Below are 19,237 nucleotides of genomic sequence, written 5' to 3' on the forward strand. Positions count from 1 at the left end.
CTTTGTTGTTAGCAATGCTTCCTAAGGCCCACTTGACTTCACTCTCTAGGATGTCTGGCTCAAGGTCAGTGATCACACCAGCGTGGACATCAGGGACATTAAGATCTTTCTTGTATAGTTCTTCTGTGTATTCTTGCCACCTCTTCTTAATCTCTTCTGCTTCTGTTAGGTCCCTGCCTTTTTTGTCCTTTATCATGCCCATCTTTGCACTAAACGTTCCTTTCATATCTCCAATTTTCTTGTAGAGATCTCTAGTCTTCCCCATTCTATTGTTTTCCTCAATTTCTTTGCATTGTTCATTTAAGAAGGCCTTCTTATCTCTCCTGGCTATTCTCTGGAAATCTGCATTCAGTTGCTTATATCTTTCCCTTTCACCCTTGCTTTTCGCATTCCTTCTTTCCACAGCTATTTGTAAAGCCTCATCAGACAGCCATTTTGCTTTCTTGCATTTCTTTTTCTTTGGGATGGTTTTAGTTGCTGCCTCCTGTACAATGTTACGGACCTCCGTCCATAGTTCTTCAGGCACTCTGTCTACCAAATCTAATCCTCTAAATCTATTCATCACCTTCACTGTGTACTCACAAGGAATATGATCTAAGTCATACCTGAGTGGTCTAGTGGTTTTCCCTACATTCTTCAATTTAAGCCTAAATTTTGCAGTAAGAAGCTCATGATCTTCTGGTTTCGGTATTGACCATCTGGTGATGTCCATGTGTAGAGTCGTCTCTTGTGTTGTTGGAAAAGAGTGTTTGCTATGACTAGCTTGTTCTCTTGACAGAACTCTATTAGCCTTTGCCCTGCTTCATTTTGTACTCCAAGGCCAAATTTGCCTGTTATTCCGATTACTCCTTGACTTCCTACTTTAGCATTCCAATCCCCTATGATGAAAAGGACATCTTTTTTTGGTGCTAGTTCTAGAAGGTGTTGTAGGTCTTCATAGAAGTGGTCAACTTCAGCTTCTTCAGCATCAGTGGTTGGGGCATAGACTTGGATGACTGTGATATTGAATGGTTTGCCTTGGATACGCACTGAGATCATTCTGTCGTTTTTGAGGTTGTACCCCATTACTGCCTTTCCCACTCTCTTATTCACTATGAGTGCAACTCCATTTCTTCTAAGGGTTTCTTGCCCACAGTAGTAGATATAATGGTCACCCGAATTAAATTCACCCATTCCTGTCCATTTCAGTTCGCTGATTCCCAAGATGTCGATGTTCAATCTTGTCATCTCATGTTTGACCACATCCAGCTTGCCTTGGTTCATAGATCTTACATTCCAGATATCTATACAATATTGTTCTTTACAGCATCGGACCTTCTTTTCGCTTCCAGATACATCCACAGTCCTTTTGGCTTTGGCCCAGCCGCTTCACTCTTTCTGGAGCTACTTGGAATTGCCCTCCGCTCTTCCCCAGTAGCATATTGGACACCTTCCGACCTGAGGGGCTCATCTTCCGGCGTCATATCTTTTAGCCTTTTAACATTGTCCATGGGGTTTTCTTGGCAAGGATACTGGAGTGGGTTGCCATTTCCTTCTCCAGTGGACCACATTTTGTCAGAACTCTCTGTCATGACCTGTCCGTCTTGGGTCGCCCTGCACGGTATAGCTCATGGCTTCACTGAGTTACGCAAGCCCCTTCGCCACGACAAGGCAGTGATCCATGAAGGGGAGATGCTGCATAAGTAATCAGTAATAAGATGAGCACGTATATAGCAGAACAGAAACAGAAAATATTAAATACATAATTATAAAATAGTTCTATTAGGTGAATGTGAATGTGGTTGAAATATGTATGAATTAAAACCACATTTAGTTTTCATCCTGCCCCTGCCTATTTTCTGGAGCATGATTTCTAGTGCACCACGTTGAGTCTGGAAAAAAAAAAGCATATCAATCACATAACATCCACTTCTAAACACAAGAGCTCTCCAGCCTCCCCGGCTGACGTAGGAATAGTTGGAACTGTTAGTTCTAGTAAAATTCAGGCTCACACACATATTCACTTATATGTTGATGTAATCCTATTTTTCAATTACTGTGCAGTTTTAAACACTGCAGGACAGTAGATATTTAAAGGAGAAAGTTTTTTTTTCCTCTGAAAAAGATATATTTCTAAATGTATTTCTCTTAAAATTTATTTTTATATTCCTATTGGGGTATTATTATTACTACTACTACTATTTGCCATCACTGCTACCACTGCTATTAATTTTATTTTAGACTAAAACATATTAATACCCACCAAAAAGTGAGAAGGCATCAATTTAAGAATCAACAAAAGAACATGGACATTCTGAAAATATCAACTTTAATATTAGCAGATGCCCACATCGCAAAGGTCAGAGAAGTGCAAAATCTGGAAGATAAATGCATTCCAATTTGCATTTCAAATCTGGGTATAACTTCATAGAAGCCTTTCCTGCTGCAGCAAACAAAATTTTAATTAGGCATTCTGTTTAAAATTGAACCAAGGGAAAACAAGTGAAGCAATTCCCTTGTCAGAATGATGTTGAACTGAATGTAGTTGGAGGGTTTTGTAACCATTATCCCCTCTGCCTCCATATCCCTAATCTCTCTAGGGACATTACACCTTAATAGGTCTTTTAGGAGGATCTGTTTTTTAACCATAGGGGCGACAGTATTCCATGACTGCAAATGACTTTTTTTCATTTCAAAAGAAATACTAAATAAATGAAGTAAACATTGTTATAATTTGCAGGAACTACCATGCACATCAGAATGCAGTGATGTCTGCAGACTGGGTACAAAAAGCCAAGGTGTTATTGCAAATACACCATTGAAACCTCACCCCTTTTTTTAAGTGTGTGAAAAAGGGGTGGGTTTCAGTTGCATGATCGTGGCCACCATCTTGACTTTTTTGCCCCCTTCCCATGGATGACTTTATCCAAATGTTTATTTCCCTCTGTGCAAGGCATGAGGAAGTTTGGGCAAAGGCTTGACCAAGGAAATCTACTGAATGAGGCAATACACATTTCAGGAAGGCAGGCTTCAAAGCAATCCATGTTTATCCCCCTTACTGTTCAAATAAGCTGTTTTATTCCTGGGGAATTTCAGCACAGAGGTAGGAGTTCAGTGGCCACCATAACAAGTTGATTTTGTCTCAACTGCAGGCTTTACTTCAAAATTCCCTCGTGACAGATTTTGTCTACTGTAAAATTTGCTGGGAAACTCCTCAGAAGAATCAGAATCCATTACTACAGAGTTATCAGTGTTATTAAAATGGAGGAGAACAAATGTGTCGTAGCAACTTGCTGTTTGTTAATGCGTCTCTGTGTTTATCACGCTGGGGAAACGAATCCTCGATGCATTTCTCTAACAGTTATTAAGACTATCTGAAATAGTCAAATAGCTGGAGCATAACAAGTACGGGCAAGTTTTCAAGGAAGGCGAAGCTCTTACAATTATGGAGATACTCCAAGAAATAAATATCAGATTTAAATCTGCCTGTCTTCTAGGGTAAAAATTCGTGTTAGAAGAATGGGTGTGGATTACTTTGCCTGGATTGGCATCTTTAAAACTAGAAATTCTAGTTTAATATGTATGCAATCTGCAGGCGCAAGCGTGCCATTCTTAGCAAATTAATCAATTAGCTTTCTAACAGTATATGGCATATCTCACTAGGGCAAATAGTTAATGCACTCATATGTTGCCTATGATTTTTTTCTATTGTTTATGGTAGGAAATAGTCATCATTAAGGAGCTGGATTGGAGGTTACTTTTCACACAGTTTTTCTAATATGTAGAGCTGAAATCATGTTTTAAAGTGGGATGTTTGTAAAATGTACGTTCCTTTCTTATGTTGGTTTCAGGTATATGAAAAAGTTGCCTATCTGTTAACAGATTTAGGTAAGTAAATGATTCTTCCAAAAAGCCTTCAGGAGTTGTGGTGATTTTAGTTCCTCTGGAGATGCGGCACCTACAGAATGCAGTATTGGTGCCAGTTTTATTTTCTGTTACTGTTGATCCAACAGCTTTTTTCAGGGTCTAAACCACTCAGAGTCTTTTGTGACTGGAAGTGGCAAGTAAACTTTAGTAAGTAAGTAAATAAAGTGTTATGACATTCTACTTTGCTCTGTTGCTTCCTTGTTAGGCAACTGAGGTAAATTCTAATAAAGTATCCAGTAGTACAGTCATTATCACAAAGTGACTCCTGTACTTGCTCATCAACTTTTATGCATTCTTCTCTACAGCCTGGTTTCCTGTATCTAAACCAGCTATTTACAGTCAGGTCCAGAAATATTGGGACATCGACACAATTCTAACATCTTTGGCTCTATACACCACCACAATGGATTTGGAATGAAACAAACACAATGTGCCTTAACTGCAGACTGTCAGCTTTAATTTGAGGGTATGTACATCCAACTCAGGTGAACGGTGTAGGAATTACAGCATATGTGCCTCCCACTTGTGAAGGGACCAAAAGTAAAGGGACAATTGGCTTCTCAGCTGTTCCATGGCCAGGTGTGTGATATTCCCTCAGTACCCCAATTACAATGGGCAGATAAAAGGCCCAGAGTTCATTTCAAGTGTGCTATTTGGATTTGGAATCTGTTGCTGTCAACTCTCAAGATGAGATCCAAAGAGCTGTCACTATCAGTGAAGCAAGCCATCATTAGGCTGAAGAAACAAAACAAACCCATCAGAGAGATAGCAAGAACATTAGGCATGGCCGAAACAACTGTTTGGAACATTCTCAAAAAGAAGGAACGCACCGGTGAGCTCAGCAACACCAAAAGACCCGGGAGACAACGGAAAACAACTGTGGTGGATGACCGAAGAATCCTTTCCCTGGTGAAGAAAACACCCTTCACAACAGTTGGCCAGATCAAGAACACTCTCCAGGAGGTAGGTGTATGTGTGTCAAAGTCAACAATCAAAAGAAGACTTCACCAGAGTGAATACAGAGGGTTCACCACAAGATGTAAACCATTGGTGAGCCTCAAAAACAGGAAGGCCAGATTAGAGTTTGCCAAACGACATCTAAAAAGGCCTTCACAGTTCTGGAACAACATCCTATGGACGGATGAGACCAAGATCAACTTGTACCAGAGTGATGGGAAGAGAAGAGTATGGAGAAGGAAAGGAACTGCTCATGATCCTAAGCATACCACCTCATCAGTGAAGCGTGGTGGTGGTAGTGTCATGGCGTGGGCATGTGTGGCTGCCAATGGAACTGGTTCTCTTGTATTTATTGATGATGTGACTGCTGACAAAAGCAGCAGGATGAATTCTGCAGTGTTTCGGGCAATATTATCTGCTCACATTCAGCCAAATGCTGAAGAACTCATTGGATGGTGCTTCACAGTACAGATGGACAATGACCCAAAGCATACTGCAAAAGCAACCAAAGAGTTTTTGAAGGGACAGAAGTGGAATGTTATGCAATGGCCAAGTCAGTCACCTGACCTGAATCCCATTGAGCATGCATTTCACTTGCTGAAGACAAAACTGAAGGGAAAATGCCCCAAGAACAAGCAGGAACTGAAGACAGTTGCAGTAGAGGCCTGGCAGAGCATCACCAGGGATGAAACCCAGCGTCTAGTGATGTCTATGCGTTCCAGGCTTCAGGCTGTGATTGACTGCAACGGATTTGCAACCAAGTATTAAAAAGGGGAAGTTTGATTTATGATTATTATTCTGTTCCATTACTTTTGGTCCCTTATCAAGTGGGAGGCACATATGCAAACTGTTGTAATTCCTACAGCGTTCACCTGAGTTGGATGTACATACCCTCAAATTAAAGCTGACAGTCTGCAGTTAAAGCACATTGTGTTTGTTTCATTCCAAATCCATTGTGGTGGTATATAGAGCCAAAGATGTTAGAATTGTGTTGATGTCCCAATATTTCTGGACCTGACTGTATCTCTAGTACAACCCTAGGTGAAGAAGTTTTTGTTCTTATCCTGTTAATTACACTTTGCAATAGTTGAAAAGGATAGGAGTAAAAGGTTTTCCACCTTGTTTCATTTTGCGTATACAGTATGTATAGTTATTCATCACTGCATTCCCCCAAAAGTGCAAGTTGTCTCAGTTCCTGATTTCCTTTAGGGTTACCAGTCCTGGGTTTCAAAAATCTGAATGAGACCAGGTGGCAGCAAACGTTAGAGCTTTCTGCACTGTATCTTGTTGCTGCCACTTAGCTCAGATCTGATAGGCCCAATTTCCAGAAGATTTCAGTTCTAATATTAGCAATAAAAGATTTTAAAACCAGAGACACTCTCTAGTGATAGGCATCTAACACAAAACTCCCCATTCCCAATACATTGAAGAAATTAATATTAAACCTGATAATAGAATTAAAATACTTTTCTATTACAATCCTATGCTAGAAGTAACAACTTGAGTTCCATGGGATTTACTCCCAAGTATTTGGGTGCGTACTGTATATATAGAATTTTCTCTTATTGGCACACATATTTTATATTTCTTTGTCTGTTTGATGCATTTTCGTACCTCTATAATCTCCTAAGACTTCCACATGAGAATTTACAAGGACTCCCAGAATTTCATTATAAATCCATTTTTATGGCTAGAGTTCGAAACTGTATTCTTATCTTTCCAAATTTCAGATTGCATTTGATAGGCAGATAGAAATTTAAGTGGTATATACTTAAAATGAGAAATGTTATCTTCTTTGACAGTCTATGATGGAATTTTTGTTGAAGCTTTATTTTGTTTTCTTTTCATAGAACATCCCAGAACAGACTCAGAGTGGGAAAACAGCTTTGCTTTGAAAATGTTTCTTTTCCAGTTTGTCAATTTAAACAGTTCTATTTTCTACATTGCATTTTTTCTTGGAAGGTAAGTTAACTGAAAATGAATAGAGAAAATAGTTTTGTGATATATTAAAATGTTTTTTAGAGAGATGACGGTGCTCCTGGACAGTAAAGTGTGCTTCACAAACCAGTACCTAAATATAATGAAGCTGCTTCATAAGGAAGGAAGGGGAAGGGGAAGGGGAAGGGGGAAGGGGAGGGGGAGGGGAGGGGGAGGGGAGGGGAGGGAGGGAGGGAGGGAGGGAGGGAGGAAGGAAGGAAGGAAGGAAGGAAGGAAGGAAGGAAGGAAGGAAGGAAGGAAGGAAGGAAGGAAGGAAGGAAGGAAGGAAGACTCATATGCGATAAGTGCACACCTGTATATTTCACCATATACAGTGGAACCTTGCTTTATGAACTTAAATCTCTGGTCGCGACCCGAATTGGTCGCGACCTGAAGCAAATTTTCCCATAAGGTTCAATGTAATTACCGTTAATCCGTTCTGGCATGGAGGACAGGGAGGCGGCTATTGCTTGGAGGGAGAGTCCCCCTCCCTACGACCACGTTTCAGGGGTGGAAAAATGGCCGCGGACTACGTGTCAGGGGCGGAAAATGGCCACGGACCACATGTCAGGGTCAGAAAAATGGCCACGGACCACGTGTCAGGGGTGGGAAAATGGCCGTGGACCATGTGTCAGGGGCGGAAAATGGCCGCGGATCACGTGTCACGGGCGGGAAAATGGCCACGGACTGGGTCACGGGAGGGAAAATGGCCACGGATCCTGTTCGTAACCCGAGGCAGAGTTAGCAAACCAAAGCAAAATTTTGTGGCCAGAGCTGGTCGTCACCCGAAAAGTTCATGAACAGAAGCGTTCGTAACCCGAGGTTCCACTGTATCTATTATATGTTATACATGCTTTTGAAGCTCATTATAATTAACTAATTATAATTCTATTTCATTTGTATCCTACTTGCAAAGCAAATGACCAGGGACTTACCATTTGAAATCAATGGATTGCCTATAGGGATAAATGGTGGGAATTATCTTTGGTGAATACATATTGTGACATGGGAATTGCATTTATAGACATCTGTTCCTAACTGTGATGATGACAAAATGACAAAATGGGCAGTATTGCACACAAGTCTGAAAGGGGCAGAGTTTGCATTGTGACATTACAACTTGTTTTTCCTCACTTGCACTCCTCTTGCAAATGCCATGATTGCATTGTTTCAGTACTCTTGATTGCATCTTTTTTCCTCTGACAATTTCAGTCTAACTCTTGACTTTCTTTTGTATGATTTTTCATGCTCTATTTGGTACTCATTGTTCTCATTGCTGTTTCATGGAGAGTTATGTCTATGGTCAGACATAGCATTTGACATCACTGTCAGATTCAAAACAATGTAAACAGTTTCATGCTAAACATCAGAAATCTGAAATGGAGTGCTTTTAATATGCATCACAACAAAAAGTAAGATTATAATCCATCTCTTTTAATAGGGTATTCTAGAAGTTATTATATGATTGTGTTGTAAGATAGGTACAGAATTTCAACATCATCCTAAATTATGTTTAAACTGTTTTGATTTATAAACTCATAATTGTATCAATTTTCTCTTCATGCTATGTTTAGTTGAGGAATAGAAATCTTATATTTCAGATTTGCTGGCCGTCCTGGAATGTACAACAAACTTTTCAACAAATGGAGATTGGAAGAGGTAATAGTCTTTCTTATTCACACAGTTTCATTTTAATTTATGAACCACTGCAATTTAACATTAGTTTCCATAACTATTCACTTCTACGGCTGCTGGTGGGCTAAATACTTCTGCTTTCTAGTGTTGTCAACCTTGTCAACACTGACTTGATGACTCATCATCATCATCATGAGTCATGGTTTGTGAGATGGATGGCCATATACTGTAAATATGATAAATAAATCATTAAATGATATAAAATAATTTTGCTTGACATAAGAGATAAACTAATTAAGTGATTAAATTGCCTTCTGGGATGGCTTTAAAAAATCATTTTGCATATATAAATTTACTAATTTCTTCCCACAGTGTCATCCAAGTGGCTGTTTAATAGACCTGTGTCTGCAAATGGGTGTAATCATGGTTTTAAAACAAATGTGGAACAATTTCATGGAACTTGGTTATCCGTAAGTATGATACATAGTATCTTTATATTTCTACAAAATAGAAGCCTATTCTCTGCAAATTATGTTCTTTGTGAATTTTGATAGAAATGCAGTTGCCACTGAATTTCAGTGACTCCAAATTTTCATTCTGTTTCTTGGCTCAGTAAATATAAAATGCAGATGTTAAGATACAGTAGGTTTATACATGTACACCTCAAGAGAAAATATATGTATGAGAAAATATGTTCAAAATAGTTATTTAAGTATATATTGAATACCATTTTGTGCAGATTTTTGTTTCAAATCACTCAGATTGATGTAGAAATGTAGGGACTGAATAGATTAATGAATCATATCATCTAAAAATAGACAGATCCATCTCTGCCTAATGTTAAATATAATGCCAGAGCAAGATAAAAATAAGGCCCTGTTTTGTTCATTTTATTTGTTGGAGAAAGATTTTTAAAAAATATAGGAGGCATACCAATAGAAAGAGCAGGATTTACTCTTTCCTTTGGGATATGTATTGAAATCTTCCATTACAACTTGAACAAACCCTGTTTTCAAAATATTTATTTTAGTAGCGTTGACCCTGATGCAGGGCAATCACAAAATCAATATTTATTCTGCCTTGGATAGTTTTTAATAATGATACATTATTAAGAAGGAAGTTCAAAGAGAATTTGCACAGGCCATCAAGATGATAATTACTTCATCAGGTCTTGATAGGACCATCTGCACAAACAGGGATCTCCTTTCTTTAGGTGGTCTAAGGAGGAGAGTGGTGAATCCAGACATCATTTGGGGAAAAAAACTCCTGCAGATGACACTACAGATCTCATGCTCTGGCTATCTAATGTAGGTTACTCCAGAACTGGTGGTCACGACGCAAGATCAAGAAAGGAGGACAATTATTAGAGCATAAAATGTCTCTATCTCAGTGGGAAAAGGATTGGAATCTCCAGCCCATGAATCTCCATGGTCTGATGGATGAATACTTGGAAATGGGTAAGCATTTTGATAGAAGAGGAGATATTTCTTTTGATGGATGCTAGAAGATTTGTTTACCAGTTTTCTGCTTTCTAACTATGTGAACTTTCTTTCTAGTTCTGCAGTTTGGCTTTACTACGATCTTTGTTGCTGCTTTTCCACTAGCACCTTTGTTGGCTTTGCTTAATAATATTATAGAAATCAGGCTTGACGCATATAAATTTGTCACACAGTGGAGGAGGCCGATGCCTGCAAGAGCAACGGACATTGGTGAGGTTGGTTTATATATGATCCACAAAGATTAGATTTCTTCAGCAGAAATTGTTTATTATGGATTTGTTGCAATTTTCTCATTGTGAATGTTTTGTGGGTAAAATTTTATTTCACAAAGCAGTTTGCATTTTTAAACATTTTAAAAGTAAGTTACATGTGCATAGATCTCTGTATGTTTTTTTCCCTAGTAAAACTGATACTGTTGGATAGATTGAAATGGGAAGAAAACTCGTTTTTAAAGACCTAAAGACTTTGAACAAGGGACCCTCAGAGACTTGCCTCCATTCTGAGTAAAAACACAAATAATTGAATTGAACAAGCAGTTGTTCCATCTGTATATTGCTAACATTCAGCAGAGACTCCTATAACAAGTCTATATAGTATGAAACCATCACTTTCCATACATGTATAGTGTTAGAATTATAAATGAGGCTGAAATGGAATATTATTTATTGTGACAGCCAAGAGCAAGTTCACAGACTGGTTCTGAAAATGGATGTTTGTTTCCTAGACTAATTCAAATGAAGGGCAGGATGCACAGGACTGTTGGGAATTGCTGTTTAATTCTATTATGTAACTGAACAGATCTTTATGGTGCTTATCAGCTTTGTATTTAGTCTTACTGTAATTCTTCCCTTCTAGGTATCTGGTATGGTATCCTCGAGGGAATAGGAGTCCTAGCTGTAATCACCAATGCTTTTGTTATTGCTATTACTTCAGACTATATCCCACGTTTTGTTTATGCGTACAAGTATGGCCCTTGTGTCAACGAAGGATACAGACAGGAAAAGTAATTCTGCCTTTGCTATATTTCTTTTAAACTGATGTCCTAACATTTGCATTTTCATAAAGTTTGTCAGCAGGTTTACCTACCTCCTTGGGGCATTTATATGTTGCAATTTGCCTCTTATTGTTACTTTAACAAATGACATCTATACCGAGGCCTTCCAATGAAACTCGGGAATCAACCATCTGATCCAGTCTGTATCTGCAGAATCAGTATCTTCAGCCTGTGCATCTGAATTATATTGATTTTAGGTTTATCATACTTAGTGGAACAGCTGCACAGTTTCAGTGTCTTAATATGCTCCAAACTCTAAAGATTTTTTTAAAATATCCATGCTACACTATGAGAAATAAACACACAAAGAAAATACTATGGCAAGTTTCACCAGGTCCTTACTTAGGATGAAACTGTATTCCAGAACCATGAAAATGGTTTTAGAAAAATGAAGCTGTACATCACATCTCCTATTCCCATTCCCCACTCTCAGAACATCTATTTCAGAGTATCTCATATCCTGATATCACTACACCCAGCATTTCATCAGCCCACTGCTACAAATTAATGTCACAAAATACAGATAATCTACAATGTCAAAAGTAGACCACCTATGTTAAAAGGAAACAACCTATGATCCTCCATGTGTTTTGGGCTACAACCTTCATGACCAATGTATCAGCTATGGTTGAAGTCCAAAACTTTCAGAGGTAATCAGGTTGTTTACTTCTGAACTAGACCATCTATAGTTTAATAGTCTGATATTTCATTTTCATAAAATCAGTATATATTTTTGTTATTTACAATTTCTCAAATTTCAATTGACAATGTTTTCTGATTCTTTGGCTTTACAGTTACACATTTAATAGGTAGGTATACCAGGGGAGTCATTGTATCATACAGAGAAGTTTTTCTTTCTCTAATTCTGCTCCATTATCCATGCTACGGCTCTAACCTTTTTCCCCAGATAATCTTCAATCCTTTTTATAAAGGAATGAGCAGATGAGCTTCTATTCTAAGCCTCAGCCCATGACCTCAATAAACGTTACCATGAAAATGCCTTGGCATGGTCCTCATTTCATCAACATTTTCTCTCAGATCTGAGCAAGAACAAAAATATATATTTATTGAGTTTAAATCAGCCTTGCATGAAAACAGCATAAATTAGATAAAAACAGAAGCTTCCATGGTATCAATGTTACCTTACATTTTTTGACATGTGCTAATGCCTCTTTGTAGGATGTGTACTAAATATCCATCAACCAAATAACTATTTAGCAAATAGAGATATTATTCCCTTCTATCTTAACTGTCCATGATACCCTGGCTTCCATTATTTCACCAGGGAGGTCATCATGTGAAAATAATGCCTCCAGTCCAGAACTCCAAATGAGGATTTCTATAGTAGGGGCAATCTACCAGAATCATGTCCAGAAGTGCAATTTGACACCCTTATTCACTTTGAGAAGGAGACTGGCTTCATTCAGCATTCCCATAATTACTAAAGTAAAGCACAGCAAGTAAAGTAAAGCACAGGAAGGAGGTTTTGATTTAGCTTGAGTTTTGACTTCTAAGCCAAAGAATATATACGTGCATGCATCAATTGCCAAAGCATAAACTTCACCATACATATTCAGAGCTTTATGGTTTTCTTGCAGCATAGCTCCTGCTACCCCATGTGAAAATTTCTATGACATTTTGTCCTCATCATCCACTGAAAATATGACCAGCATGCCATAACATGCGTAGGCATGCATGGATAAGAACAAAGAGAGAGAATGAAACATGTTTTGCATGCCCAGTTCATGACAAAGTCATTCTTTAGGACCAAATGTATTAATTAATCTTTTCACCTCCTAGATGTTTGAAGGGATACGTTAACAGTAGCTTATCAATATTTGATCTGAGTGAACTCGGCAAGGGATATTCAGGATACTGCAGGTATGTCTTCCAAGCATGTCTTGCTAACTGCCAGCATGGACATTGTTCTAATTGTTTGAGGAAACCTGCCAAAATCTTGGATTCTACAGCTGCTTTTTAACTTTTGATTAATGGAATTGTTAAGCTGAGCCATGCAAATTGGAAGGTGTCCGTATGTGTGGGGATTGAGTAAGAGATGCTGAAATTGTCACACTACGTAACTTTTAAGTGAATTCCATCAATTATTTTTGTGCTTTATGCATTTATCATTTTTAATTGATCTAAAGTATTTATACCCCTAAGTCTCTAGGGCTGAAAGCTACTTATAGCAATGTAGTATTTAATAAAAGATACATATCAAACCCCAGCAAAGTGAAGGTAAAAATGACAGAAGCAAAGATCTCAGTAAGGTTCGGCAACAAAGCCATCAAGCAGAGAAACAGCTAGTCCTTTGAGAAAGGCTGCAAACAACAAACAAACAAACCATCCATCTCTTTTTGTCAAATAAATCTCAGCAAAGTCCTCCTCCTCGCTACTTATGTCCCCACTGCATGTGGTGTGGATCTCCCATAAATAATGAAGGATCACCTTTTATACTATGCTTCTGCCTGATGCAGCCTAAACCGACTTGCATTTAAGGGGCTTGAGCTACAGTTATCTGGGAAGCAAGCTAACACATATTCATTTTCCTCTTTCCATTTGCCATGTCTTTATCTGGAGATATTCATCTATCTATCTATCTATCTATCTATCTATCTATCTATCTATCTATCTATCTATCTATCTATCTATCATTTCTCAACAAACTATTATGATCATTAACCAGAAATTCAATATAATCAATAAAACCTGATAAATAATAAAATATCCAACACTTTTCTTATATAAACATGGTTACCTCTGCAGTCATTCTCTCTTGTGATGGTGCATAAATATCTGTGTGTGTGTGTGTGTGTTATGCATATATATGTATATGTTTATATGTATGTGGGTGGATGGGTATGGAAACATATGTGTGCACATACACACACACTGTATATATGCATGTAACTAGGAATGTGGTTGGGTGTGCATAGGTGTGCTTATGGGCATACGAAAAGGTTCAGTGGATGGAGAGACAGACTCAACTGCTGTTCTTCTTTGTTTCTGTTACAGGTACAGAGATTATAGAGCACCTCCATGGAGTTCAACTCCATATGAATTCACCTTGCAGTTCTGGCATGTTCTAGCAGCTCGACTGGCTTTCATTATAGTATTTGAGGTTAGTTGGACTGAGAAGAAAATGGAGATCCACCTAGCTGTCTTAGGCAGGGGGGGGGGGGGGGAACACAAGAAAGAAGCCATGAAAGTTTTTGTTAATTCTCTAGGAGCGGGTTATGTATAGCAATGATGGCTGTGTTCATGTGACGTGCTAGGCTAAAAACATTGGTTAGCACATGAGTGCCTACCATCTTATGCATGTACACACATGCACACACATACACATGCACAAATACACGGCACATGTGTGTTTAACCACATTTTATGATATATGGAATTATCCAAAACATCTATTCTGGATTTTCAAAACAGAGACTTGTGTCCCTAGTGTCCAAATGCTGAAGAATTTATAGAAGGCTTAATTGAAATACAATGTAATCATTATTAATGTAAAAGAGGTTTAATCAATATTGAGTTATAGAAATTTATCAATCCTTCAAAGGCATGATACATCAACTTAATTTCATTCCGCAAGCAAGTTTTTCTTCGACAAGGACCACACTTGTGTGCTGTGAGAAATCCCGCCTCTTACATAGAAGTCCATATGTATATTTGAAAGCAGATGGTGAAAGATCTCAAGCCTTTATCATATTTCTTGGTTAGAGTAGACCCCATTTTCTTCTTTACCTATCAGCAATAGGACAAAGGAAATTAAAAGGGTTAATATAGACACAATAATAATTATTAGTGTTATACTGAAAACAATGCTATTTTTAGTTATTCAGTTTGATGGAAAACGTGCTTTCAATTTTTTTAAAATTAAAAATTAGACTTAAATTGTTAAAAATGGGCAGATGGGCAGAATTCTAGTACTAGCATGAGTTACCTCAAGGTACCCAGTGAGGTTCTCTGAGTGTCCTGTTTCATTCTGCAATCATATATTTATCTACAGCTTCCCTGGCTTTCCATGCTTTAGTTGTAGACGTTGCAGGAGGAGAGCTGTGTTAGTCTATGATGGCAAAAAATCAGGAATTTGGTAGCACCTTTTCCAACTAACAAATTGTATTAAAAGGCCTAAGCTTTTGTGAGTTTCAGCTCACTTCATCAGAGGCAGTGGGATGGCAAAAATATGATCCCTGAATATATGACCCCCCCAAACCCCATCAAATTTATGACCCCCCAAAAAATAACCAAATATATAACCCCCTAAAACCTAGTAACACTTCAATATTCCAAAGAAATGTTAAAGTATTCTGAAAACTAAAGAAACAACAGAAGTTTCTTCCACAAAGAAAGACATTTTGAGGAAACTGAAGGACATGAGGGAGAAATCAAGATGGTGAGTATGGCATGGTGATGGGACATGCAAGACAAGGCTTTAATCCTAATGTTGTGCCTGCCAGCTTGCAGGTTTTAACTCCCCTTTGTAGACACACACACACACACACACACACACACACACACACTGAAGGACAAATTTCAGCACAATGTAACTAATAATTGCATGTAAATTCTGGGTTGGTTTTTCAAGGAAGCATACTGTAGAATTCCAAAGAAAGTCAGATCAGTATAAGCATTTTTAAAATGCCTTCTCTCCTTTCTCTCTCTCTTTCAGCATCTAGTTTTTGGAATAAAATCTTTCATTGCCTACCTGATTCCAGATATGCCCAAAGATTTGTGTGACAGAATGAGAAGGGAGAAATACTTAGTTCAGGAAATGATGTATGAGGCTGAGCTAGAGCATTTGCAGAGAGAACGAAAAAAGAATGGTAGACACTATCACCATGAATGGCCTTAGCTGATGAAAGAAAGAAAGAAAGAAAGAAAGAAAGAAAGAAAGAAAGAAAGAAAGAAAGAAAGAAAGAAAGAAAGAAAGAAAGAAAGAAAAGGGGGGGAAACAGCAGCAGCATCATGACTGAACATTTCCAGAAGTCAAGATGAAGGTGGGATTTGGAAAGAAGGCAACAGAATCAAGCTGTGTACATGCGTTGATGTAAGGAAGTAATGTTATCAAGCTTCTTGTAAAATTGAAACAAATCCTGTTACCAGCAGACACAATGAGCCGTTCTGCTTCCTTCCTGTTCTGTGCTCAAGACAGACTATAGAGAAACAGAAGTACTAGAAGAGGAGAATTTACTGGGCAACCATGTAATAAACCCAACAGACCTGAGGAAATGTGGAATCCATTATTTACTTGTTAAACTTTCATAACAAGGGTTTTAAAAAAAATAATGTGCTTATTCACTACTTCTACCCCTTCTGTCCGCTTAAATGAATGAAAAAATCAAGCAAGATTAATTGTTGCCTTAGTGGCCATCCGTTGATGCTGTAACAGTCTGTAAGGCTTCCCGTTTTGTCAGGTTTATCCTTGTCTCTTGCTGAGATTGTGGATGTTAAAAGGGAGGTCAGCCTGTTCAATATTTACTATGCAGTTTGATGTTTTGCACATCACTTCTTGTTGGTTTGTGTGTATAATTCAATGTACACGTGTGTATATATAGACATACACATGCACACACACATATATTGTGTGTGTCTTTCTCTGTGTATATATGTATGTATATGCCTGTGTGCATATATATATATATCCATATGTGTGTGTGTGTGTACATGTAGGTATGTATATGCACATGCACATACACGCACATACATAGCAAGGCTTCAGGCCAGGATTCAGTGATCCTCTACTGCATGAGGGATCTGGATTCTTCCTACAGAGCAATGTATGTCTCAGCTAAAAGTCTTATACAAAGAAAATTACATTGCCCTGGAAGAGCGTCAGCTGAATGCACAAGCCTATTTCGTATGGCTCATTCTGCACATATTTTTATGTGCATAAAGCTGCATGAGTGTTCTTTTCCCCAGTTCCAAAACCTTGGGATGCTGACTTACCATTGCACTGCCCTTGATGACGCACTCTTTGGGGGAAATATGTGGCTTTTTCCATTGCTCTTGATATTCAACGTGCAACTAAAGGCCATTTCCTCATACCTCTTAAGTGAACAGCCCTATCCATGTTCTAACGTAGCATGCCGAAGTAGCATGCCGAAGTATATCTGTGTGGATATTTTATATTTCACAAAAATGTCAACTTGAAGTGTCTCAGTCTGTAGCAAATATGAAACCAATTTTATTATTTACCTTATGCAAGCTCCTGCTTATGCAGCAAGTGAGGTATAACATCATTGATCTGCTTCTTCAAGAAAAAAGATAGGGAACAATAGGACTTTTTGCAACACTTTTTTCTCTTTAAAATCAAATTAAGGAAGTAAGAGGATAAATAGGATTAAATTATTGCACAATGTAATCTCTTGCCAAGATGCATCTAAAAACGCCTTCAAAATAAGTGAATGGATTATGGTGATACAAACTTTGATTCTCAACTGCCTGAACCAGACAACACTAACACTTAGAAAGTGTTAAAGATATGATTATCACAACAATTATTTATTAATTGCTGTTCTTGGTTTTTTAAATAAGGAAGAAAATGAAGCACTAAACTAAAACAAGTGTGCAAGATTTACTTATATGCAAAACCCCCAAAAGTTCTGCATTTTTTTAATAAAATGTTCAGGTATAGAAAAGTTTCTTATTTATATCAACCAAAGTAAGTTTAAAATGTGTTCTGCTGTCCAGGTTTTGTATCGTTATATAGCAAAGCACAGCAAAATATCTCATGTAAAGAAATGGTTTATAGATGTGATATTATACTATTTGCATGAAATACATCTTATCTTTCACTTGGAACCATCAGTGATTTAATTATAATGTCCATACCATTATTCTAGTTCCCAAGAAGTTTTCCTTCCTCTGTTTCTGTCATATAACTGATGTCTTACATTATAACAATCAATTACTATTGTTATTGATTCCTTGATCCAGCAATTGCTTGTGTAGATGGAAATGCCAGAGCACTTCCAGACCTTTCCATCACTGGTTTCCTATGTATTTTAATCCCAGAAGAATGTTGCACATGTCAACACTGATGCTGCCCCCCCATAAATACAAAAGCTTTCCAGCCTGCACATAAACTTTGTGGGTGCAACAATATGCTTAACTCTGTCAGGATCAGTTCAAAGCATACTCTTTTTTGCATACTGTGAAGCATAGTTTGTTATCTTTATTTGACATTTAAGTTTTGCCATAATGCTGATTGCCTTGGTGGGAACCAAGCTTTAGAATGGATTCTGTTTGTCAACAAGTATCCCCTATTAATTGGTCTTCTGTTTATCATTGTTTCCTTATCAATATTCCAGTTAATCACAGGGCAATCCTATGCGTGTCTACTCAAAAGCAAGTTCGGTGGTTTAAAGGACTTGCAAGTGCCATTATTTCAGTGTGTAAAGCTGAAATTCTAAACTCTTTTCCTAGACAAGCAAATTTCATTCTAAGTAAACATCTTCCCAATTGCTAAATAAAAATGGCAAAAACATTGTAATGCATTAAATATGAGTTTGCACTACTGTACCCTCAATATAAACATGATCGGAGTTTTAAACCAGTTTTCATTGTGGAAAATCACCAATTCTAGTTACTCCCCCAACTGGAATGTCTAGTGGCTTTGATTTTGCACACCTATAAATTTTGTTAACCAGTTATTGGAAATTTTCCGAAAGAAAAAAAAATGTTTGATTGCATTCCTTTGTTTAAAATAAATTGGGTATCAACAGTGTCCTAGAAGATTGCTGATATATAGAGAGCCACACGCTTTAGCTGAGAGAAATGCTCTGCTAGGTTTGGTTTACTGTGTTGCATTGAATGCAGATGATCTTATAAAGATACATGGCACACACTGTTCTCAGGAAATATGTATTACATGAATGCTGGTTAAAGATCCAACTTCCTGTTTTTGTACTTCTAAATACTTGTATTTTGAAATGACCAATACCAGTGGTATATGCATGCAAAGCTGCAGGGCTTCAAAACTAGCATTCATGCAAAAAAAATTTGCTTTAGATCATTGTTGATCTAGCCTACAATAACTCTGGTCTATGCATGTTCTTTCAAACAGACTGCATGAGCAGCTACAGTCTGTCTTTCAAAATACTACAGTTTGTTATCAGTCAAGAATGTCTTAACTATTACCAACTCAACTCGGTGTCTTGGTGCATTCAAGAAGAACCTTGCTTGAAGAATAAACATTTGTTTA

General features: G+C 37.8%; 1 protein-coding gene across 1 annotated transcript in view; it reads left to right on the plus strand.

Annotated features, from left to right (window-relative positions):
• ANO3 (anoctamin 3) overlaps positions 1-19,237 on the plus strand; it is a 215,280-nt gene extending 196,043 nt beyond the window's left edge. Inside the window, exons 17-26 of the mRNA XM_088145840.1 lie at positions 3,831-3,867; positions 6,714-6,825; positions 8,442-8,499; positions 8,848-8,945; positions 9,787-9,932; positions 10,032-10,184; positions 10,830-10,977; positions 12,829-12,909; positions 14,044-14,149; positions 15,704-19,237. Of these exons, the coding sequence (XP_088001966.1) occupies positions 3,831-3,867; positions 6,714-6,825; positions 8,442-8,499; positions 8,848-8,945; positions 9,787-9,932; positions 10,032-10,184; positions 10,830-10,977; positions 12,829-12,909; positions 14,044-14,149; positions 15,704-15,886 (1,122 nt within the window). The 3' untranslated portion in view covers positions 15,887-19,237. The remainder of the gene's footprint in view (positions 1-3,830; positions 3,868-6,713; positions 6,826-8,441; positions 8,500-8,847; positions 8,946-9,786; positions 9,933-10,031; positions 10,185-10,829; positions 10,978-12,828; positions 12,910-14,043; positions 14,150-15,703) is intronic.

Source organism: Python bivittatus, unplaced genomic scaffold (genome assembly GCF_059951505.1).
Source record: "Python bivittatus isolate LINGU-HERP-01145 unplaced genomic scaffold, Pbiv_v1 ctg000480_np1212, whole genome shotgun sequence".
Lineage (NCBI taxonomy): Eukaryota > Metazoa > Chordata > Lepidosauria > Squamata > Pythonidae > Python > Python bivittatus.